The sequence below is a fragment of the Epinephelus lanceolatus genome, chromosome 17, assembly GCF_041903045.1.
Source record: "Epinephelus lanceolatus isolate andai-2023 chromosome 17, ASM4190304v1, whole genome shotgun sequence".
Lineage (NCBI taxonomy): Eukaryota > Metazoa > Chordata > Actinopteri > Perciformes > Serranidae > Epinephelus > Epinephelus lanceolatus.
The window spans coordinates 31,819,812-31,842,030 of NC_135750.1; the positions used below are offsets into that span (position 1 = coordinate 31,819,812).

At 41.0% G+C, this 22,219-nt stretch overlaps 1 protein-coding gene across 4 annotated transcripts in view; it reads right to left on the reverse strand.

Moving 5' to 3' along the window:
- The window catches only part of kndc1 (kinase non-catalytic C-lobe domain containing 1), a 61,873-nt gene that overhangs the window by 28,056 nt on the left and 11,598 nt on the right, over positions 1-22,219 (reverse strand). For 2 of the 4 annotated variants that reach the window (XR_013493683.1, XM_033613477.2), the window contains exons 3-15: positions 21,676-21,734; positions 16,778-16,924; positions 14,120-14,237; positions 13,890-14,029; positions 10,607-11,233; positions 8,769-8,883; positions 8,413-8,484; positions 8,170-8,231; positions 7,916-8,074; positions 4,815-4,892; positions 4,564-4,648; positions 3,368-3,560; positions 962-1,680 (exon numbers count right to left, since the gene is read on the reverse strand). Coding sequence is in view for 1 of the 4 variants with exons in the window: in XM_033613477.2 (XP_033469368.2) it covers positions 962-1,680; positions 3,368-3,560; positions 4,564-4,648; positions 4,815-4,892; positions 7,916-8,074; positions 8,170-8,231; positions 8,413-8,484; positions 8,769-8,883; positions 10,607-11,233; positions 13,890-14,029; positions 14,120-14,237; positions 16,778-16,924; positions 21,676-21,734 (2,574 nt within the window). In the remaining 3 variants the exon portion in view is untranslated. Of the gene's footprint in view, positions 1-961; positions 1,681-3,367; positions 3,561-4,563; positions 4,649-4,814; positions 4,893-7,915; positions 8,075-8,169; positions 8,232-8,412; positions 8,485-8,768; positions 8,884-10,606; positions 11,234-13,889; positions 14,030-14,119; positions 14,238-16,777; positions 16,925-21,675; positions 21,735-22,219 lie in introns of those variants that run through there. The other 2 variants (XR_013493684.1, XR_013493685.1) reach the window with 2 other exon arrangements.

The following is a 22,219-nucleotide window of genomic DNA, read 5'->3' on the forward strand; positions in this document are numbered from 1 at the left end:
TCAGAAAAAAACCCACAATAACTGCTTCTTGGTTGTATGCCTCGCTAACCAGGCAAGTTACAGGCACAGTTTAAATCCATGTCTGTCCAGACCCATATGTAGCCATGACAGTGGACAATGCATCAAATATGGATGCTGCTGCAAAGAAGCTACATAATCTCAAGTGTGGAGGCCTCACAGAATATCTATACAATCATCACAGTTTTAAGATGCACACTCAAGATTAGTGTCACCAATTCAGTATCTGATCAAATGTCTCCCCTACTATTTCTGAGTTATGACGTTGAATAATGGTCAGACAACTATTTTTACAGAATATTATGTTGTCACAATGAAGCTGACCTTTGACCTTTTGAATATAATATGTCAGCACTTCATCATTGTATCCTATTAGACATGAGGTCACAGTGACCTTGACCTTTGATCATCACATTCTAATCAGTTCATCCTTGAGTCCAAGCAGACTTTTGTGCCAAATCTGAGTAATTCCCTCAAGGCATTCTTATGATATCGCATTCACCAGAATGAGAGGGACGCAAGGTCACAGTGACCTTGACCTTTGACGACCAGATTCTACACAGTTTATCTGGACTCCAAATGGATGGTTGTGCTAAATTTGAAAGAAATCAGTCAAAGTGTTCTTGAGATATCGGTTCATGGAAAGGGACAGACGGATAGACAACCCGAAAACATAATGTCTCCTGTCACGGTGATCACTGGTGTGGAGGCATAAAACATGCCTTCAGTGAAGGAGCTAGCTGGTGTTAAAGGAACATTATGCAGATTATTAAATTCCTTTGAAATTAAAGGTGTTTTTTCTCCCAAACACTGCACGCTTTTGGTTTAAGGATTATTTAGGAATCACTGCATAATACAGATACAGAAGGTATTTCACCATTCCATTGCTGTGTAAAGCAAATAAAACAGTAACACAACAATGTAATGCTGTAAAGACACATACCCATGTCGATGTCCTCGTGTCCATTGTCCAAATACCCATCAAGTGAAAACTCTCCCCTGAGCAGGTCAATCACCTCCTGTAGGGCAGGGTGAACTTTAGGGGAGATGAACTCTGAAGGAGACTGGCTCTCACCTTGTGCTCCTGGATTTGTTTGTCCATTGTACGCTCTGGGCACACTGTGCTCCAAAGGGCTGTAAGAAATGATGGAGCTGCCATTGAAACAGGATGATGGTGGGCCATAATCCTGGGGTCCAGGCCTCACAGGCACATTCAGACAGTTAATAAATGGACCATCAGTGCTCTCTGGAACTGTGATTAGTCCCTGCAAAGCCTGTGGCACCAGGGAGAGATTTATATCCAACCCAAGGAGAGCCTCGGGAGCCCTCACTTGCACGGGCACTAAGGAAAGATGTCCTGTTGTGGGATCCTGACGGAAGAGGTAATTGTTGAAAACACCACAACCGCTGAGGTTAGTGGATAATGGTGGAGGAAGAGAGACTTCAAGACAGGAAATATCAGGGAGAGGAGGAGTAGGGCTGACCGGCATCTTGTCGCTGGAAGTTGTAAAAGTTGTTGTTATGTTTGCTTGATTAACGGGCAACTCCTGTGGATGTAGACTGGGTTCAGTCGGTGTAGGGTGTGGGTACTCAGAGTGTGACGTGAAATCAAGGTCCCTTTCCTCCATGTAGTTACTACTTTTTGTGAATCCATCCACAGTCCTGTAAAATAAACAATCCCTAATAAGCTTTCTTTTTATGTATAGGTATTAGTTTTACTGATGTCTCTTCTTGTATTTTTTTTTCTTTTTAAATATAAATTCTGTCATGTACAGAAATGGTTCAGCATTATGGAAAATACAACTATTCCCTTTCCTGTTGAGATTTACATGAGAAGATAAGTACCACTCTTATTTCTGTCCAAGCTTAGCTTAGCATAAAGAAAAAAACAATATGTGTGTTTTTATGGGGGATTATGTATTGACTATTTATTGGCTGGGCTCAGGGATTTCCTGGAGTTCTTTAATTTCTGTGAAGTTGCCAGGCAACCAGTGGGGACTTCAGGAAACCACTGCACCCGGCCCAAGCTCCCAAGGACCAGAGCTGGACTGTAGACACATGTCTAGCTGCAGACATTCCAGGCAGACCCTGCACAACACACCCCGACAAACTCCGGCCACCAGTGCAAGACAAATCCTCCACTGCAATGGTTATTTGACGCATGCTACAACATGACGCTGTAATAGGGCTGTCACTATTTATTCAAAATTCAATCCCTAATCCAAACATAATTAATTTATGAACTGCAATGACCTGTTTAATTTGTGCAGCAGACTGTTTATAAGCCAGCAGACCATTTAAAGTAGTTTGCCTTGTCATCCAGCAGAGGGTGCTCTAAAGTTTCACTATCAGCTTGACCTGTTCCACTGAGGACACTGGCAAGCCAAGCCATCCTGAGAGGACAATCACGACATCAAAGCATCTGAGAAACACTGTATGGAAGTATTTTGGGTTCTACACCGTAGATGGGAAATCAGCTACCAAAGACAAGGCTGTTTGTTGACTTTGCACAAAGCATTTGACTTACTCCACATCAACAGCGAATCTCCAGACACACCTGCTAATGTTAGCTTGCCACCCAACCAGCGGAGGTGTCACAGATGACACCACACATTAAAAACATAAAGACTATACTAAAGGATACTTATCTTTTTACTCACTCTTACCACAGACTGATGGACTGTGCTGGCCACACATGCATGAGACAGCCACAGCTCACTGTATTTCAGACACATGGAAACTTGACAATTACGTTCAGTGTGCTAAGAAGCTAAGAGGAAGCCACGCAGCTGTCCAAAGCATCTCCTGTGAAGCTGCTGTGGCTGTCACTTTAACCTAACACTTGATAGCTTGGTTAATTCAAACTTGGCATTTTCTTCAGGGTTTGTGCTTGCAGGCAAAGGGGGCCGATTGTGGACTATGTGTGGGTATGGAGGGTGGGTCATGTAGCTGCTCCAGCCATAACTATACCTACATGGGGCTGTGAGATGATTTGGGCGTTGTGGCCACACTCTGTATAGCAGGATCACATGACATACACTGGCCAGAAAAGAATTATCCCATACACAATCATTACAAACAGGGTGGCTGTTAAACAATGAGTTACTCACAAACACACCATGTGACTGCAGACAGAGCGAGCCTTACTTTTCACCAGTTTCTTTGTGCTAAGCTAAGCAAATGTCTTCTCATTTAACTGTCAACAAGAAAGCATTTCCAAAAATGTCAAACTACTACTAAAAACTACTACTACTAAATCATATGAATCATTTTTACCTAAATTACTGCTTTTTAAAACAAAAAACAAAATGTAAAGTGATAGAACATATGATTATCTGGAATATCCTACCCATCAATGGCAACTCCAAGGTGTTGGCTCTCCTCCTCTGAGTCCCCGTCATTGGTCAGGATGATGGGGGTGAAGTGTGTGGCAGTGGAAGTGAAGGCTTCTGGTAGTTGGAGCTCCTTAGTGACTGGATAGCTGTGGGGAACAGGGCCAGGCACAGGAGCCAGTCGGCTCTCAGTGGCCATGGGCACAAAGCCTACGCACAGTTACAACAATGCCAGATACAATATCAGTGATATTGTCTCATGCAATGCACATCGGTAAAGTACACAAGAGGGGCGGATTCACAAAAAGAGTGCACGGCTTTTGGAGCCACTCAGAGCACCGGCGAAGGGTGAAATGCCTCCTAACCGCGCTGCCAAGCAAATAGCTGCTTGGTGCTCCTGTGATATTTGTATATATTTAAATTAGGTAAATGCATACTGTATACTGGGTGCAATATTAGCCCAAGTCTAAGCAAATAAGCTTCATTGCAAAAACAGTCCAATTCACAAATACCAGCGCTTACAGCCACACAGTTACGGTGAAATTATAACGTCTTCACAGAGTTAATGGTAACTGAAGCACATTTATAAGGGGTGTCATGTCCACACTTAACAGTGATCATAGCAGCAGTGATGCAGCCAGGAGACAACATCTACATGCAATGCGTGCCTCTACACCAAACCTGTCAGGACCTGTAGAAAATTTCAGTTTTATTTTCTCCCTGCCTACAGTGTCCCTGGTGCAAAACCAATGTTTATTCTTTGTCCTTTTTAAGCTTTTGATTGCAATTATCCATGTGGCACACTGCACTCAGCTTTAAAACTTTATGAGCGTGTTTGTGCTGTAATATTATTAGCACAGTATCTCTTATGAATTAGACAATGCAGACAGCGGTTGCAAATGATGCGCAATTCATGGTGCTATCAGCAGCCAAAATCCATTCTTTGTGAATTCCTCCCAGAACGCGTAAAATATTAGCCACCATGGTTCGATCCCAGTTTAAAGCCAAGCTTCTGTCTTTACTGAATCAATTTCTGTCATGAATGTCAAAAGAAGTGACAATTTTAAGACAAAACAAACTGGTTGTGCCTCTTGATAGCACAATCCAAAGGTTCATTTTAATATGTGGCACATTTAGTGTATAATACACTGGACACTTTCAAGGTAATCTATATTGCATGAGGGTCGTTCATACTAAATTGAAGATGTCCTACCGCTGTTTTGTGCGGACTCTTCACATGAGCTTTGTTTAGTTTCAGTTGCGCTTAAATCATCAGCATCACTGGATTTAGAGGCTGGCTGGAAGAAAATAGAATTGGGTCAATACAATCGAGACAGAAAAAACAGGACAGACATTAAGAGGATGATCAAATAGAAACAAGCTCACTCTGACATTGAAACTTAAATGAATTACAGTTAATAAGCACAAAGGTGCATCTGTGGGATAAAACAAAGCAACATTTACCGGGTGAACTCTGCTGATGAGGTCGTTCCACACTGTCTCAGCATTCGTCCCTTGACATGCTAAGTAGTCACGACAGCTCTGGAACAGATCCACATGAAAACAAATGAGATAACAATATAGGGCACTTCACACACAATCACACACAGACACCAATAATAATGTCAGAATTAGTTGTGCCCTGAAATAACTCAAGTGTTTGAGTGGAAAATAAAAACTCCAGTATTTGAAGAACTCACAGCTACTTTTACTAAATGACTGACAGCATAAAAATAAAAGGAAATTATGGTATTTTGTTGGAGAGTCTTTTGTGACTGAATGACAAAGCACTTTTCTTTAAAAAAGGATACGTCTATTTAGAAAGGTGCTCCTTTCTGAAGTTGTGCACACTGATATGCAAAAATAAAATCAGGCTTCTATGTGCTTTCCAGAGTGAAACATAAAAGACAGAAAGACAAAATAAAAGTCAGCATTAAAAAGTAAAACCAAACGTAAAAGTAGAAAATAAATAAAAAAAATATTAAAAGAAAATTAAGATGCCTAATTGTAATATTTTTTCCAAAATGTACTTTCACTAGGTACACTGACCATTGTCTTATAAGAAATGATTAATAGCCTAAACACAAACATAACATAAACAACATCCTTCATAAAATTAACTGAGAGTCTAGAGGCTACAGCCATGCTAGCAGCTCTGTGAGGTTGTACACAGAGGTTTTTTGACCTAAATGCTAATGTCAACATGCTAACATGCTCACAATGACAATGCTAACAGTCAGATTTTTAGCAGGCAAAATTTACCACGTCTCAGTTTATCATGTTAGCATGTATGGTGAGCATGTTTCATGTTAAACTGACATTAGGAAATTAGCTTAAAGGGGAACTAATGTTTTTTTCAATCTGGGCCCTATTTTCTGATCTACTTATGTCTAAATGAGTGATAGGATGTTCAGTTTTTGACATTTCTCCAGTATGAAGCTAGGGCTGACCTGCCTGCAGCTCGTGAGCGCGCACTATATTAAATTATAGGGCACTCAGACAGCGTCAAACAACTTCAAAATACATCCACTAGAAGTGCATTTTTTTCACACAGATAGTATAATTATCCGACAACATAACGGAAAGGAGAAACGAACGTCTGTGTTTACCTTTAGCTGGATTCGGACATGTTCCTCTGCCTGTTGCTGCTCACTTTCTCACCTTGTCCACTCCTCAATTTCAATGAGCTCTGCGTCCGTGTATGTCCGTGAACGCCTTGTTCAAAATACGGGCCGTCATCAAATTCAAATGACTCATCCAGATCCAGTTGGTCGAAATCGGGTAAAAATTCAGCCACGACTATTACTCCAAACAGAGTAACTCCTTGCGTTTGTAAGGTCACTCCAGCGGTAACTTCCTGCAACAACTCAAATCTCGCGAGATGTGAGATTTCAGAGCCAGACTTTCACTCTCTGATTGAGTGTTCTGACTTGCCACAACAACCCCATTTTGACCAACTGGATTTGGATGAGCCATTTGAATTTGATGACCGCCCGTATCTATTTGAACCAGAGTACATGGACGTACACGGACGCAGAGCTCACTGAAATTGAAGAGCGGATGAGGAGAGAGAGGGAGCAGCAACAGGCAGAGGAACATGTCTGAATGCAGCTAAAGGTAAACACAGACGTTCATTTCTCCCTTCCGTTATGTTGTCGGATAATTATACTAACAATCCGAGCCTGTGTGAAAAAAAATGCACTTTTAGTGGACGTATTTGACGTTGTTTGACGCTGTCTGAGTGCCCTATTATTTAATATAGCGCACGCTCACGGGCTGCAGGCAGGTCAGCCCTAGCTTCATACTGGAGAAATGTCAAATATTGAACACCCTATCACTCATTTAGACAAAAGTAGATCGGAAAATAGGGCCCAGGTTGAAAAAACATCAGTTCCCCTTTAAAGCACTGCCTTGCTTCAATGTTACAGAGCTGCTATTTCCAACTTTTGCTACACATGTGCTTGGCAAATAACACTAAAGCTGATGTAAATGTCATGATTTTTACAGGTATTTGATTCATCCTGAGGGGACCACGAATTCTGCTCAAAACATCTGTGCCAATCTATCTTGATGATATTTAGATGTCTTAAAAGAAAAGTATGATGTTCGACCTGCTAGTAAGAAGTAGGTAGAGCAAGTAAGTAGGGTACATCAATACATTCAATGGCAATACATCCAATAGTTACTGAGAAATGTCACTAGAATCAGAAAAAGGGTAATCTCATGTAGCCTAGTTGTGCTACAAAACTGGTGGGACCAACTAACTGGACAGCAGACCACCACTGCCATTCCTTGAGCCATGTCACTAGCATGGTTAAAAACATAAGGGTTGTTCATATAACACCTGTAGTGGGCATAAACTAGTGATAGTTAATCTCAGACAAGAGATGCAATAGGACTTGGAGGCCTGTAAAATGTAACTGTAGGAAGTCTGGTATTGCATCTGAACAGCACTCAAAAGAACTAAAACCCCAAGTCAATATTCCACTACTTCAGCCTCCCTGTATAAATATCACCAGTTCCCCCAGTTCTGTTTGAGCATGAAACAAAACTGGAAGGCGAGGCTTCGGTTTGAGCTGTCAGCTTGTTTGTTCTCAAACAGTTCAAAACACACAACCCAGTTTATATTTTAATAATAAAACTGAAGCAGAAATATTAATCAAAGCCATTCTCGTAGTCAAACTGACTTTTGTCTCTTGTAATTTGTTGGTATATTTAGTGCTTTAGTACATTTAAATTGAGCCTGCTGTTACGTCGGCATTATAACAGGAGTTGAAAACAGAAATAGTGTTGACTGGGAGTTTAAGTTCAGCTAGAGTACAGGAATCAGAAAAGTAATGGAATGGTTGAAATGCTCTAATGGCAGATACTTTCAAGCAAATGCAGTAGAGATTTGCAAATTGCAGTGGCCTGTGCCCAGTAAAAGAAGAAAACTGGCAACTACATATGAAGCATAACTTTTCTAGTCTGCCAGTGTTAGCCAAGGAGCTTTGCTGAAACTTTGAAAAACAAAAAGCCAACTTGGGAGCAATTCTTGCTTTTTAAGTAACTGATAAAATACAAACTTTTTTAGCCATGATGATGGTCGGTCTCTCAATGGGCGTCCTCTTTGCCATCTCCAGAAGCAGTCTCTTCAGTTTGCGAGGCATTGCCAGTTTTTGATTAGGTGATAAACTGAACTTGGCTGTAGCCCATAGAATAGCAGCAACCCCATACACACAAACCTGAGCCAAGACAGAAAAGAGTAGTAGAGGGAAAAACCTACAACCAAAGCAAATGACTGGTGAAAGTTTTAAAAAATAACTTGTGGAAGACAAACCTTCTCTGTCACAATTCCATGTTCTTGATATTCAGGGGCAAGATAAAATTCATCTCGGGATCCTGCAAAGAACACAGAAAGTCAGTTAGTGAAAAGTCTCCAGACACTTATATACTTTGGTAAGGAATGCATTCTCAACATCTATTCTGCAATATTAAAATAAATGGAATATTGTTTGGCTGCTGGGCTCTATTGCTCTGCAGGAAAACATCAGACTACAGCACAGGACTGAAGGAAACCTACCAATGTTTTTAGGTTTCAGGAAAAGTACTTCTCCCTCACAGCCAACATGCAGTGTGTCCAGGCATAGGTAGGCTAATGGAAAAGAGAGAAATCAGCTGTACAGGGAAATTGTAGGCAACAAAAACGCAGGCCAAGGAACATAATGTAATTCACACAGTTTTTGATTTTCCCTCTGACAGCCCAACATTAACTGTAGAAGATCTTAAATGAACACAAAAACATGAACACTAATAAAACAGAAAGATATAAAATACACCATGTATTCTTACATAATACATGTTGGGACCTCCATTGTTCTTGCAGGGGAGCAGTTAATAGTAAGTTCTGGTTTCAAGCATAAAGAAGGTAGAAATCACCTGGAAAGTCAATGTAGGTCTGCAGTGTGGACAGGCATGTGTAGCACAGAGCCCACAGCTCATTAACTGTCAGCCTCCGTCCACACCGAGTCAGTAACTCTCTCAGAGAGATCCACTGCACAGAAAATAAAGAACAAACTCAGTTTAAAACAGGACTAAGTTACTGAGCTGAGCAGGCCTCATTAACTCAAACTGAAGTAATCCCTAACTTGACTTTCTCCAAATTTATTTTTGAATGTTCCATCCTTCAGCAGTGATTTGTCTTATGGAAGTTTCATTATAGGCTTTAGTAACAGACTCTAGCAAAAGCTTGTAATAGACATGGTTTCTTTATGGCAAAAGATTTTAATGGGCAGAGTTTCTTTATGGAAATTAAAAAAGCTAAGCAGTCCTCAGCGTCATGTATCATGGCAAATGTATTTTTGCACTAAGAAGCCATGAAGTATCCTGAATAAAACTTGTTTGGCTACTTAGCCAGTGAGCAAGTTAGCTTGCTGGCTTCCTAACTAGCTATAGAGCTAAAAAGAGCTGCTTTGAAATAAAAGTTCAAGTTCATTCTTGACTGTGGAAATAGTGGGAGATTAAAGTAGACAAAGTAGAAATAGTGGTAAAAAATTAAAGGGTTAGTTCGGATCTTTTGAAGTGGAGTTGTATGAGGTACTTACCCACAGTCAGTGTATTACATAGAGTAGATGTCAGTCAGCACGCCCCCGGTTTAGAGAAGCAGGCTGCACTCGGAAAAGCAATGTACTGCTGTGTAGGGGCAGCAACAAAATGTATTTTAGCCACCCAAAAAATGTCCAACCTAAAAAATTAATATCACTTTCAGTGTACATTATTAAGTATATTTTTATTGCTTTACCTTGCCGTTAGTCAGTGATATCAGACAAGGAATGAAGCTGTTATATAGCTCCCTTGAAAGCCAGACTGCACTGAGAATTTAACATTGCTGAACAGAGGAGCTGCTGGTCTATCGCTGCCTCGTTCAGTTAGTTTGCTTGTGTTGCCGTGTGATTTTGGCATTTAAAAGCGTTCACCAAAGTCACAAAAATAACACAAACTAACAAAAAGATCAAGGCAACAGTAGACCAGCAGCCCCCATATCAAGTCAGCCAAAATTACTGTTTTTTTTAATGGAGTCTGGCGGCCTTGACAAGAGCATAGATGGGGAACTGTAGCCATTAACGGCTATCCCACTGGAAGAGGCTGTCTGATGGAAAGATAAAGCGGTGAAAATCTTCTCAATATAGTGTAGAGTTAAACTGTTTATATTTTTTTTGGGTGGCTAAAATATGTTTTGCTGCTGCCCCCATCCATAACAGTGCACTGCTTAGCTTCCTGATCAGAACTACTGCCACTTCTCCAAACTGGCAGTGCCGACTGCCATATAGGCAACACACTGACTATGGATAAGTACCTCGTAACACCCCACTTTAAAAAATCTTAACTATCCTTTCATTTTAACACAAGGTCCCCTTGCTATCGTGCCTCACCATCAACCAGCTGTTATCACACTAACTTTTATACTTAGGTCCCATGATGATAACACAATGACTCCATGTCAACTAAGCAAACTCCATCTGCTGATGAAGATACAGTTGTAAACATGGACCTTGATTTAGGTTATTTTGTCAGTCTAACAGCTCAGCTTCTTCTCAAGCTACTACTTAGCACTTTGGAGACACTACATTTAAAAATTCTAGTTCCCATTTCCAAACACAAATACACTCCTCCCCACAAGAACCTTTTTATGTTTCGATCTTTCCCTCTCACAGTTATTCTTATTTACAGACAGCCAGCAAAGTCAGAAATTTGAGAGCCATTTGGCTCTGTCTAACCTCATCCTGAGATTCTTCATTGAGGCACAGCATGCTTTTGGTCATGTAGTTATTAGGAATGTAGAGGCTGGGGGTCAATGAGCTCTGGTCCTCCTGTTCCATGTCCAGCTCTTGACAGGAGGCACAGGAAGAGGCTGAATCCTGGGTGCAGTCCTTAGATTCACATTCCTGGCACCCTTGAATCTGTGTTCCTCCGCAGCATAATGTCTCTGCAGCATCCTCATTTCCTCGTGACATTTGGCTGTCCACAACTGAGTTCACACAATCCTCAGTGCTACTGTGTGGGTAACACTCACAGGACTTGCCCCGGTTCAGTCTCTGAAGTCTGTTACTCCACACAGACGTGCAGCTCAAGTGTTCGTCCGCTCCTATCTCAGTGAGGTCGGATACAGGTACACTGATATCTCCGTGGGTTTGAGGGGTGAGACAAGGGGGGTTGTTGGAGTCTGGGACAGAGCAGGAGCGGTTCAGAGCCCCCCTCACCCTGTTCAGCCTCTGTTGGGCTCTCCTCCGCACTGGAGAGCTGTTGTGGGACCTGCAGTCCAACTCATCTGCCAAGATCATCCCGTCTCCTTCACCACTTTCCATATCCTCTGCCCAGAGGGAGGAATCCCAGCCCCCGCACACCTGCAGATTGAGTTGTTAGTATACAGTCCTCTATTTCAGCTGTTCTGAATGCAAAATAATAATTCTAGTTATACATTAATGGGTGTAAAACAGATTTTTTAACTGCAAAATTGAAACACAGATAAAGAAACCTTGGTCAATTTTGTCACAATTGAGATGCTGCACATGCACAGGGTCTATGGCTGGAACATAAACAAGTGACTGAGAGCTAATGGAAAGATCAACATAAGGTGTTGTTTTAAGTAATGAGTGGACAACGTTCATTACCCCAGTACAGAAACCTCTCTTTCAGCAATATACCATTAGTATCTGGAGATCGTGTCTGGCCCTGGGTTTTAATAAGGTGGTGGATAACAGAAACTAATGAGGAAGAAATGCCTGGTTTAAAGTAAGACAGCTCACACTATTGCTGCTTGTTTATGACTCATTTGTAGAATAATGGAAAAGTATCAGGCACGATGATTAATGCCCCAGTGATCAGTCTGACATGAGTTTAGAGTTTGGAGTGCGACACAATGACAGCTAGGGTGGAGGATAGGGGTTGGGGGTTGGGAAAACTATTCACATCACAACTGTTACCTTCTAGGATTCTTGTAAATGCCAAAAATAATTTTTGGTACGCTGTTAATGAAGTTATGTTCACCAAACAGAAACAGCAGAGCTCTGCAAGAGCACAGTGCAGCACCTGGACAATGTGCAGCGCATACACACAATTATGTATCTTGTAGTTCATCTTCAAAGAAGGAAGAGTCTGGGTGCATTTTGGATGTAATAACTTAACTAGGAAGCAACCCCCTGAGCTGACTGCAACCTCTCTACATACACGCAGCATTGAAGCACCCAGTGGAAAAGTCCCTCCTGGCTTACAGTCAAGATGCAGTCAAGAATCTTGCTTAACATAGTGAATCATAACATATCGGGTACAAAATCAAGCTGCAGATGCTATGGTCAGAGAGAAACCAAACTTTTCAATGGATGTCAGTTCTCTCGAGGCTTGACGAAGGTCAAAATGTGGCCTGCAAAAGATGGTAAGGCTTGTTTTTAGCTAAGATTTCCAGAAATGCCTTTTGTTTTTGCTTTTGATTTTGTTGATGACTTGCAGTCCCTACTGGCTGCTCAAGAGGAGTGAAGAGTCGGCAGTTATTATGACAGAATAAAACAGCAAATAAAACAGATCTTTTTAAATAATTGTGATCACAGCAATGCCGAGAGGTGAGCATACGGTCATACGTATATATGCACACAAAATATTAGGCTGATTGTTCCAGTAGTATGCCAGATTAGCTGTGGACAGACAGCCGACTCTCAGTCCCAACTCATCAAATACCACCGTTTTGTCACTGATTTCGGTGTCAAAAATCAATGCAAAGAGGCACCTTTTGCAGCAGCATGATCCCCTCAAGGCTTATGCCCGGCGTAGGTAATTAGCTTTACATATATATCACATACTATATTTTATGCATACTTTGTACCCCATTACTACCCTGGAAATCCAGAGTTCTTGTGAGACCACAATTTGAATTTGCTCAGCGAGTCACTCTGGCAATCGGTAATGATCCTCATTACCTATGCCCATGAAACCGAGCTGCACCAATCACATCGGTGTATCTGATATAGGCGGGCCAGAGGCGAGCTAAACAGATGATGACAGCGCTGCGACGACGAAGTCCGGACTCAGTCAGTAAACATTGCAAGATGGCTACGGATGAACACCAGTTGTTTGAAACAGCTTTGGCCGCTACAGTGAACGAGTTAGACTTGGCTTTTTCTCTGAAAGAGGAACAGAAGACGGCGCTCGAGTCTTTCCTTTGCAAGGAGGACGTTTTTGCTGCTTTGCCGACTGGATATGGCAAGAGTCTAATCTACCAGTTAGCTCCGCTGGTAGCTAAGCGTATACGTCACTCTGTGTATTGTGCCGATTGGTCGTAGTGTTATCCAATTGCGTGCAGTGATATTTACAAATGCATGCTTGGTGCCGCCACTCGAGTTGGGCCATTTTCATTACTCATAGCCAGACCCTAAATCTTTCTAGATTTGGGTCTGGATTTCCAGGCTACCCCATTACACGGAGACTAGATACATTAGTGGAGTGGAGCACTGAATTCCAGTACTAACAAACAAGACCAGCCTACCAGCACACACTACAGCCAACTCTGGTTGAGTAAAGACATTTAAAAAGCTGCATGCTCACACGTTTCTTTTCTTTCTTTTTGGTGAGAAAGTGACTGTCATCATGACCAGTTAGCTCAACCAGCCACTTATGCTTCATATTGTAAATCAGTGGAGTAAGAGCCTAAAAATAGTGCACCCCATTCAAATTCATTCAATAGAGAATCGGGTATGAAATTAAGAATCCTGAAACCCAACATCACCCCTAGCCCTGGTGGCTGAATGGCTTTAGATGGGAAATGCATCACATTGTTATATTTATAATTGTTCGGGGAAAGTAAAATATCACAAACAGGTGCACAGTCTCTTTTCATGATCCCTGTAGCTCATTAAATCGTATTATAGTGCCGGCATCCAATATGATGACATCAAATATTAAGAGGCTTCTGCGCTCTTCAAGTATAACTGCAGCAACATCTCGTACAAGCTGACATCACCTTTTTAAAATGCTATAAACAAACATTTATAGCTTCAGACTGTCACATACCTGCTGCCTGGACAGACCATTAGCTTTAACAGAACTGTCAACACACAGGTCTTTGGTATTGTCTTCCGAGCTCAGTCTTTTAAGCAGACATCTGGGTTTGGGATGCTGCCATCTTGCCTCCCAGGAGCCTTCCTGTCCATCTGTGGATAAACAAAGAGAGCAATTAGTACCAGGGGGACACCGCAGCAGAGACCAAACAGCGATGTGTAAATCGAGGTGAAAAACATGACCTTGAAAGGCTGACACTGATTCGATAGAAAGCACCCGTCGCCCAACCGAAGACAGTTTCCGGCACACAGCTGTAGAGGAGATATGAGACAGCCTGGCTTCAGCCAGAGACAGGATGTCCTGTGGGAGAATCAAACTTGCTGGTTTGCAAAATTCAAGAAAAAATGTTTATGTTTTACATTTGGACAAATCTGTTAAGGAAGGAAAACCATCTGTGGGTAGAGGCAGAACACAACAGAATGCATACTGTGTGCATATATGTATATTTGGAAAGATGCTTCCATCAGTCATGTTATCATATAGTATGAATGTTCGCTGGATTATTCACCTATTGACTGTCATTATGATAACTGCTGTTTTCTACGGATATTGTGTGGGTTCCAGTTTATTTCTTCACTTTTCTGTATTTGCTATGCTATTTTGGTACATGTATGCAGTTTAAGAATTAAACCCATCAACTTGTGCATAGCTATTGTTCAGGAAGTTGATGTAATTTTGTTCTTGTTTGGAATTAGCTGACATTATCAATAGAAATATATCTTTAAATTTTTGTAGGGTACGTTACAGTGGCTTTAAAATCTGTTTTCTCCTCACCTTTCCCTTCCCATGTGTTTCTTTTTACGGATGACTGACTGCTTGGTACCTCGGGTTGTTTGCTGGTTTCCTTGAATACATATGAATAGGCTATCCTACAGTGTATCTGCAGGCTTGTGGTCATTTGTTTCATGAAATGCCAAGCAAAGGTCACTTAACCAAAACATAGCTATTCAATAAATCTATCCTAAGTGTAAACAGTGTGCGGGAACAGATTTTTTTGTCACTTATTCACCTGCATACCCATCTACCTCCACACATTTGATTATCTGCTTTCTCTATGTAAAGAAAAAATGCATCTAATGCTGGCTCTGCAACAAATGACTTTATAAGCAATTTCACTGTTGTAGTTCCAGGGTTGGAATAAAATTATGCGAGTTTTTCTATAGTTGTGGTGCACTCCCATGATCTTGACTATTAAGTCACTCTTTTTCTCATCTTGACATTCCGACACAATCAAACATGTTTTATACAATCGTAAGTCTAAATAGTGAGGTTAAATGACGTGAACATTGTCAACAACCAATGGGTGTGCTCTCTCTAGTGGAGGTTGACTTTGGGGAGGCACAAGAACATAAACAAGTCTCAGTCGTCTTATGACTGTGGAAAATGAGGAGAAACTGTGGAATAAACAAGACTCCATGTTTAATTCAGTTTATCTGATCCACCAACCTGCACTTATTTTAGTGAGGAAATTTAATTTCTGAAATGGTTTGAATCTCATTCCCACAGTCTCCTACCACTAAAATAGCACAGCTAACCAACAGAAGCTGGTAGCGAGGTGAGGCAACAGAAAATCCAATATGTAAAGTTTGTTCGCAGATACATTTTATCTTGATAGATGATACTGATGTGGAATTAACAAGAATAATGTCAACATGCAATGACTTTTATCTTGTGTTTATAGACTTATGTGTTTTTGCAGGCACATAAGGAATAGTTAATATGTCATATTCCTTAAAGGGAGTCTGGAGTAAATTTTTCCACCAGGAGCAGGACAGGAAATTATCTCAAAAGGAATCTAGTTGTAGTCTTTCAAATAATGACCCTGCAAGATGCCCAGTCTTCCCAAAGTCTGTGACTAAAAACTCCCATTGTCTTTAGATGTGACATTGTGTCAGACTTTAGTCTTTTAAACATCTTTTCAAAATCTTCTAGTGTATTGAAAACATAACATGCATGAGTGTACTTTGAAACTTGTAACACACTTTCAAGGTATGTTATGTATAACCGTATGAGCCAAAACCATTATTTCTTTTTTATTCACAAATTTTCAAGTCAATTTAATGCAAGTATGACTTGTCTGTTCTTTTCTTAGTTTTATTTTGAAAGGCACTGAGCAGCACATTGTGCATATATTTATATATATATTTTATTTAGTATTTTTCTTTTTTTTCCCCAGACTGTGATTATACCAGAGTGAACACTGACACTTGCACTGACACAGCATTTCCACTTGATGCTGCTCAAGAGCACTGACTCACTATATGCAGTGCCAATAATTGAACTGCATCTAATTGTCAACGGTGGAAAAATAGACTTAAATTAATGCTGGAGCCAAAATCATCCAAAAATAAACAAGGCATGCTACACTGGAATATATTCTATAATCTTGTTGGCTGGCCACACACCCACACACACACACACACACACACACACACACACACACGTGCTGCTGTATCACCATTCATCTCCTTGAGTCATAATGAGTCTATGGCTTATGTTAGGTTTTTTTTTTTTGGTATTGAGGATTTCCTAACAATTTTAGAATGAACTGAAATGAACCTCAATACTTACTGATCACATTATCATTTACTTAATTTTTTAATCCTTAGTTTCTCATTTTACTGTTAAGTTGGTGTTTTCTTAATCGCTAAATGTAAAGCAAACTCATTTTTACATTTGCATTGAAATGGAAATAAATCAACTTTATTTCAGGCACTTATTTTTTAGCTGGATACCATGGCAACACAATTGCTCAAGAGAGATCTCTAATTATTCCACACTTTTCACACCTTTCCATAAATCTTTCTAGCCGTAAGAGAGAGCCAGCAGGGTGTTTGTACCTGCAGGAGCGGCCTGTCCTCAGGGTTCTCCTCCTGCATCTGCTCCAACAGCCTCTGGATTTCTTCTCCCAGCTCTGCCTCCAGCTCTGGCTCGATGACAAAGTTCAGTGCAGCAGAAAGTGTGGAGCCCAGAGAGTAAACATGGCCCTGCAGCCAGCAATACAGGAGGAGAAAACACTATTATCATCATCATCATCAGGAGCCAGCTGCAGCTGTGAATTACAGTAAGTGCAGAGATCTCAATCTGTGAATGACGACAGAAAAGCCTAAGAAAACACAGGATCTTCTTACCATTCTGGGCAGTAATTGTCACGTATTGTAGATATTTACGACACAGCTTTTGTTTTGCTTTGCTACACTGACAGTGGGTATTATCGTCAGCTGTACGGCAGCAGCAGATTTGAACCAGGTGCTTCTGAGTTCACATCGCAGATGTAACGATCACTCCCAACAATTGAAGTGGACTGCACCCATACTTATGTGGTTAACACATGTGCAAGGCGGATCCCAGTGTGGGTCACCAAAATAGTCACAGAAATACTCAGCTGAAGGTCTTAACTCCTGTTTTGCTTACACGATTACTTTGGCAATGCGTTATATCTCCCTCTGGAAAAACACACTTGAGAAAAACACTTTAGAAGAAGAAGAAGAAGAGGTGTGTTTTTGTCAGACATCTTGCGTACTTTGACAGACAGCTAAACTAGCATGCACAGTTTTTAGTTACATAAGCCTACTGTGAATTTATTCATGTGATGGTGAGAACAGTGACAGCAGTCAATGGGAATGTGTGAGCTTCACATTTTTATGCTGCATTTTTTCCACACAGGATGCCAAAACCTTTGGAATCCAGTTGAATCAAAGGCTGCATAGAGACTCATAGCGCAGCAGACACGGATGTATGTATCTAAGGATGAGTGTAAAGGTTAGACATTCACCTACTAATATTGAAAGAGCATACATAATGTATTTAAACATGCATAAACCTGCAGTAGTCATTTAGAGTAATGCACTTAGCCAACAAAAAGGACCCAGTGAGAGACCTGCTGCAGGAAAGATGATACATATACACAGACACATTCATACAAGAGGCTGCAGGTATAATAACGTTACAACCAGATTTGTAATAAGATTCAATGGGTGACCACTAAAGGATAATTACAGTTAATTCCAGTTGAGGTCTTATTATTGTAGCTGTGGGCATTATGGCCTGACATGGGTTTGGTCAGACAATGTTGTACTGATGGGCATGAAACATGGGACGTCAGGTGATCTTACAGGTTTTAAACAAAAGACACTGTTAGCTTGATTATCTCAACCACAGAAAGTGAGCCTTCAGTGAACCTGAAATATTGCTTATAATGCATATTTCCACAGGAAAACTGTGTATGTGCACAACCATAGTGGCTCCAGCATTATTGTTTGAAACGGACCCATGAAAAAACTACACAAACCAGACTAGCATTATTTTAAGAGAGCAAGAGAAGAGATAAGACCTGATCTACAATGGTGATGGGGCTACTGTAGGTAAAAAACTGAAAATAAATTTGCGGAGCAGGGGAAGGGGGGTAAAAATGTGAGAAAAAAAAGAATTTCCAAAATTAAAGTGGTAAATTTAAGAAAAAATATAAAGAAACAGGGCCCAAAGAAAGCTGCTCAACCTTGCCGCCAGTTTTTCCCAGTGTCAACTTGAGGTGCTGCAGAGGGAAAAAAATAATGCCCTGTGGCCTGAAAGGCATTTTCCCCATAGACTACTATTATAAAAGAGACATCTGTAAAACTGTTGACAAAATAGCTCAAAGGTCTGTTAGAACTTTTTATTATGGATCATTGCGGGATTCATTTTGACAGCTATTTTAGATTTAGTTTTAGTCATAGCCTTAAGACAAAAATGCTTATTAGTTTTAGTCACATTTAAGTCACTTTTATCCTTCAGAGCTTTAGTCTAGTTTTAGTCGATGAAAATTAAAGACATTCTAATTCATTTTTAGTCATTATGTTTTTTAAATCTTTCAACTAATCCAGTTAGACTAATGCAGGTATCACAAATTGGAATCAAGGTGACAGGTTGTATTAACAAAAAAAAAATTATTTAGACATTTTTTTTCTACAAATAAACTCCACACACTTAATATGTCATTTCTCCAGCAGTGTTTGACAGGTGGTTTATGAGCACACACTTACTGATCATCATTTGAAAAACCTCAACATTCCTCTATTTATGCTCTGACAAACTTTGACACCACAAATAACTAATCTAAGACAACTAGGAAACTCTGATCAATCTCACTGTTTAGAAGCAAAAAAAATATCCTAATTAAAGCCTGAATTCTTCCTCAATCTGCAACATGACAGTCTGGAGGTTTAAACTTCTTATGGAGCTGGTGATTAAAACTAGACTTTCATCTCTGTCAGAGAAAATTGATCTGAGTTCAGACTGTTTACTCACAGCACAGCTAAGTTACACTCACAGATAACTGAGCCTCCTACCTGCCTGTCAAACAGCATCAACCCATAAACCTTCCTGTCCTGCGGGGGGATCAACAGACGTGAAGTCCGGGCGGCCGCTGGCTGCTCGTTTCGCTGCGACTCAGCGGCTAACAACCGGAGCTAACTGCTAATAGCTAACGCTAGTAACCAGCGTACTCCGCAAATCCACTCAGCAGTTCCACCATGCACAGTCAGACACACACTGCTGTTTATCTGCTGCTGAATTACGGCTCACAACTCACACTAACGGCGGACGTTGCTCCGGTGTGAGTGTTTTTGCTGGCTGGCCAAACATCCTGGCGCAGACTATTTACTGGACTTTACCTGCCTGTTGCTCACGCGGCATTTGAAGATAATTACAAGCATGGCTATTCTCGGCTTTCAAAGTCCCATAGTCCACCACGAACATCTTTGTCACGTCTCGTCTCGACAACGAAAATAAAACAAAGATTTCGTCTTAGTTTTTAGTTCCATTGAGGTTTTATATTTGTAAAACTTTCCCTGAGTCGGCAAAATCTATTTTAAAATCCGTGACATCATCGCGATATTAAGTCTACAAGCTGAACAGGTGAGCAACTCCACTGGAATGAATCGGCGCCATCTTGGGATCCAGGTAGAAATTATTATACATCTATGTAAAAACAAACAAACAAACAAAAAAAACTCACAAATTAAAGCAACTCTTACCTTTCTGGAAATTTTACACTTTTCTTTGTTTAGGTTAAAATGTTATTAATAAACTGATGGCACACTAAAATGTAAGTGAATTCCACCAGAGATAAAAACTCATAATTATACGACTCTCATATGGTTCTAAGAAAACTCCGACCAATCATTGCATTCCGATCGAATGGAATGATTGGCAGAGCATCCTGTCTGTCTTCCCCACGTGGAGGCCTCCACTAATGCTACAGTAACATCTCAGTCATCATTGACCCCAGATAAGTTTCAAAACTCCAGGGTTGCGTTTGACTGTGCAGGACAGGTAACGTTATGTTTAGTTTGCTTCTAATATAACTTATAGGCTAACGTTATAACAGCACAGCATCCAGTTGCTAATGGCTAACGTTAGCCTACTGTAGCATAGCCTCTGAAACATTAACGTTATCTTCCTTGTGCGTTTCCACTTACTAGTATCGTTAACGCTACTGTCTAACGTTAGCACTGTAACCTCATTCTAAAACTCATCAGTCATCACTAACTCCGGTTGAGTTTTAAAACTCCGGGGTTGCGTTTGACTGTCTTGGTTGTAACATTACTCTGGCCCTCCTCTTCCGTGTATCTAACGTTACCTTGCCAACACTTACGTCTATCATAGACGTAATGAGGACATAATGGAGGAGGGGGAGTAGGCCTTTGGGGGGAGGCAGGAGTTGTGATTGTTCAAATTTTTTCTAAGTGCTGTGTGAAATGCAAGAAAGGTAAGAGTAGCTTTAACTGCCAGGAAGTCAGATGACAACATATAGCTGACAACATATTGCTATAGATAGCAACAAAGTCCACATGGGGAGGAAGTCGTGGTCAATGGATGGGTCAAGCAAAGGACTTTCAACTAAGAGACCAGGATTTGTGTCCCATGTGAGTCGACATGGGCTCATCATTTTTAGACTTGGTAGATTTATTATTGTCAGTTTAGGATGTATAAAGCTGCTGAATGCAAGTTTAAACGTACATCAAGATGCCCATTTGGTCCAAAAATAGTTCCAAAAGAAAGTTGAGCCGACATCCAGGATATTACATGGCCATCAGCTGATCATTTCCGGATGTCCTACAGTACCAACGTTGAAATATGACGTTAACATGAACAGGCCTATTTGGCTATTCTGCTGAGGTTTATGTACACTGTGCATTCAGCAGCTTTATACGTCCTAAAAACCAATAGATAATAAGAAAAACAAGAAGTCAACACTGATTTGCATAGGACACAAACCCCAGTCTTCTGTGTGAAAGTCCTGTGCTTGACCCACTCATCTGCCACCACTTCCTCCCCACATGGACATTGTCACTCTTTGCGTCACCTAAAAAACTTTATTTTTGTAAACTGACCACTTTTTTCTCTGGATATTACCTCCTTCCCCTGGCTCCGTATATTTGTTTTTGACCTGCAGTGACCCTAAAATGCCATGGTATTGATTAGTGGCAGATGCAATACTCTTGTACAATTACAAATCCTGCATGTTAGAGAATTGCCTCCTCCCTATTTCACATGGTCAGATAGAGGTGACAGAGGTGAGCTTGTAGCTGAATGATTGCTGGCTTATGTGGGGGATTCTCTGTGAGGAAAGACTCTCTCCTCCCTCAGCAAATATCATCAAGGTGACTGTGACTGTGCAGTGTGTACTGAGAATCTCCCAGGGGTGTGTGCAACTGTGACCAGAATAAAATCTATAAGAAGATTTGGCATCTCTCACCTCGAACGTGCTGCCCGTGTTGTCAAATTCAGGTGGCACAAAGGACCCTTCCGGATCATCTGCAAGGACGAAAACGTACCAATTAACTGCACCATTAAGCATGTCTGAAAAGCGTACGGCATGTCTGTCACCACAAAGGGGACAAATGGAGCATTTGTTGTTTGATGTGAACACTGTGATGTATTGCCATGTCAGTTCTGTACTGTAACCTACTTGCTAAGCCTCCGCAGTAATGAGATGCAAATCAGAGGAATATGTTAAACCACAACAGTCCAGTGAGCTAGTGCAGCCGTTTCCCTTCATTTGCTTAATTCATGTGTCAGAGATAATCCCTGACAAACAAGACAGGAGCTATCTGCAGATCAGAAAATGAGGCAGCCGCTGAGGAGCAGCGTGGCATCCTCCTGCTCCTCCCCCTCCCCCTCCTCTTTCTCCTCCTCAAATAGGCCACTGCTCTGGCTATAAGCAGGACACACAGAGACATGAAAACACCACCACAAACATGTTCTGCCTTGACTGGACTTAGGACAAGTGAGGGAGAGAC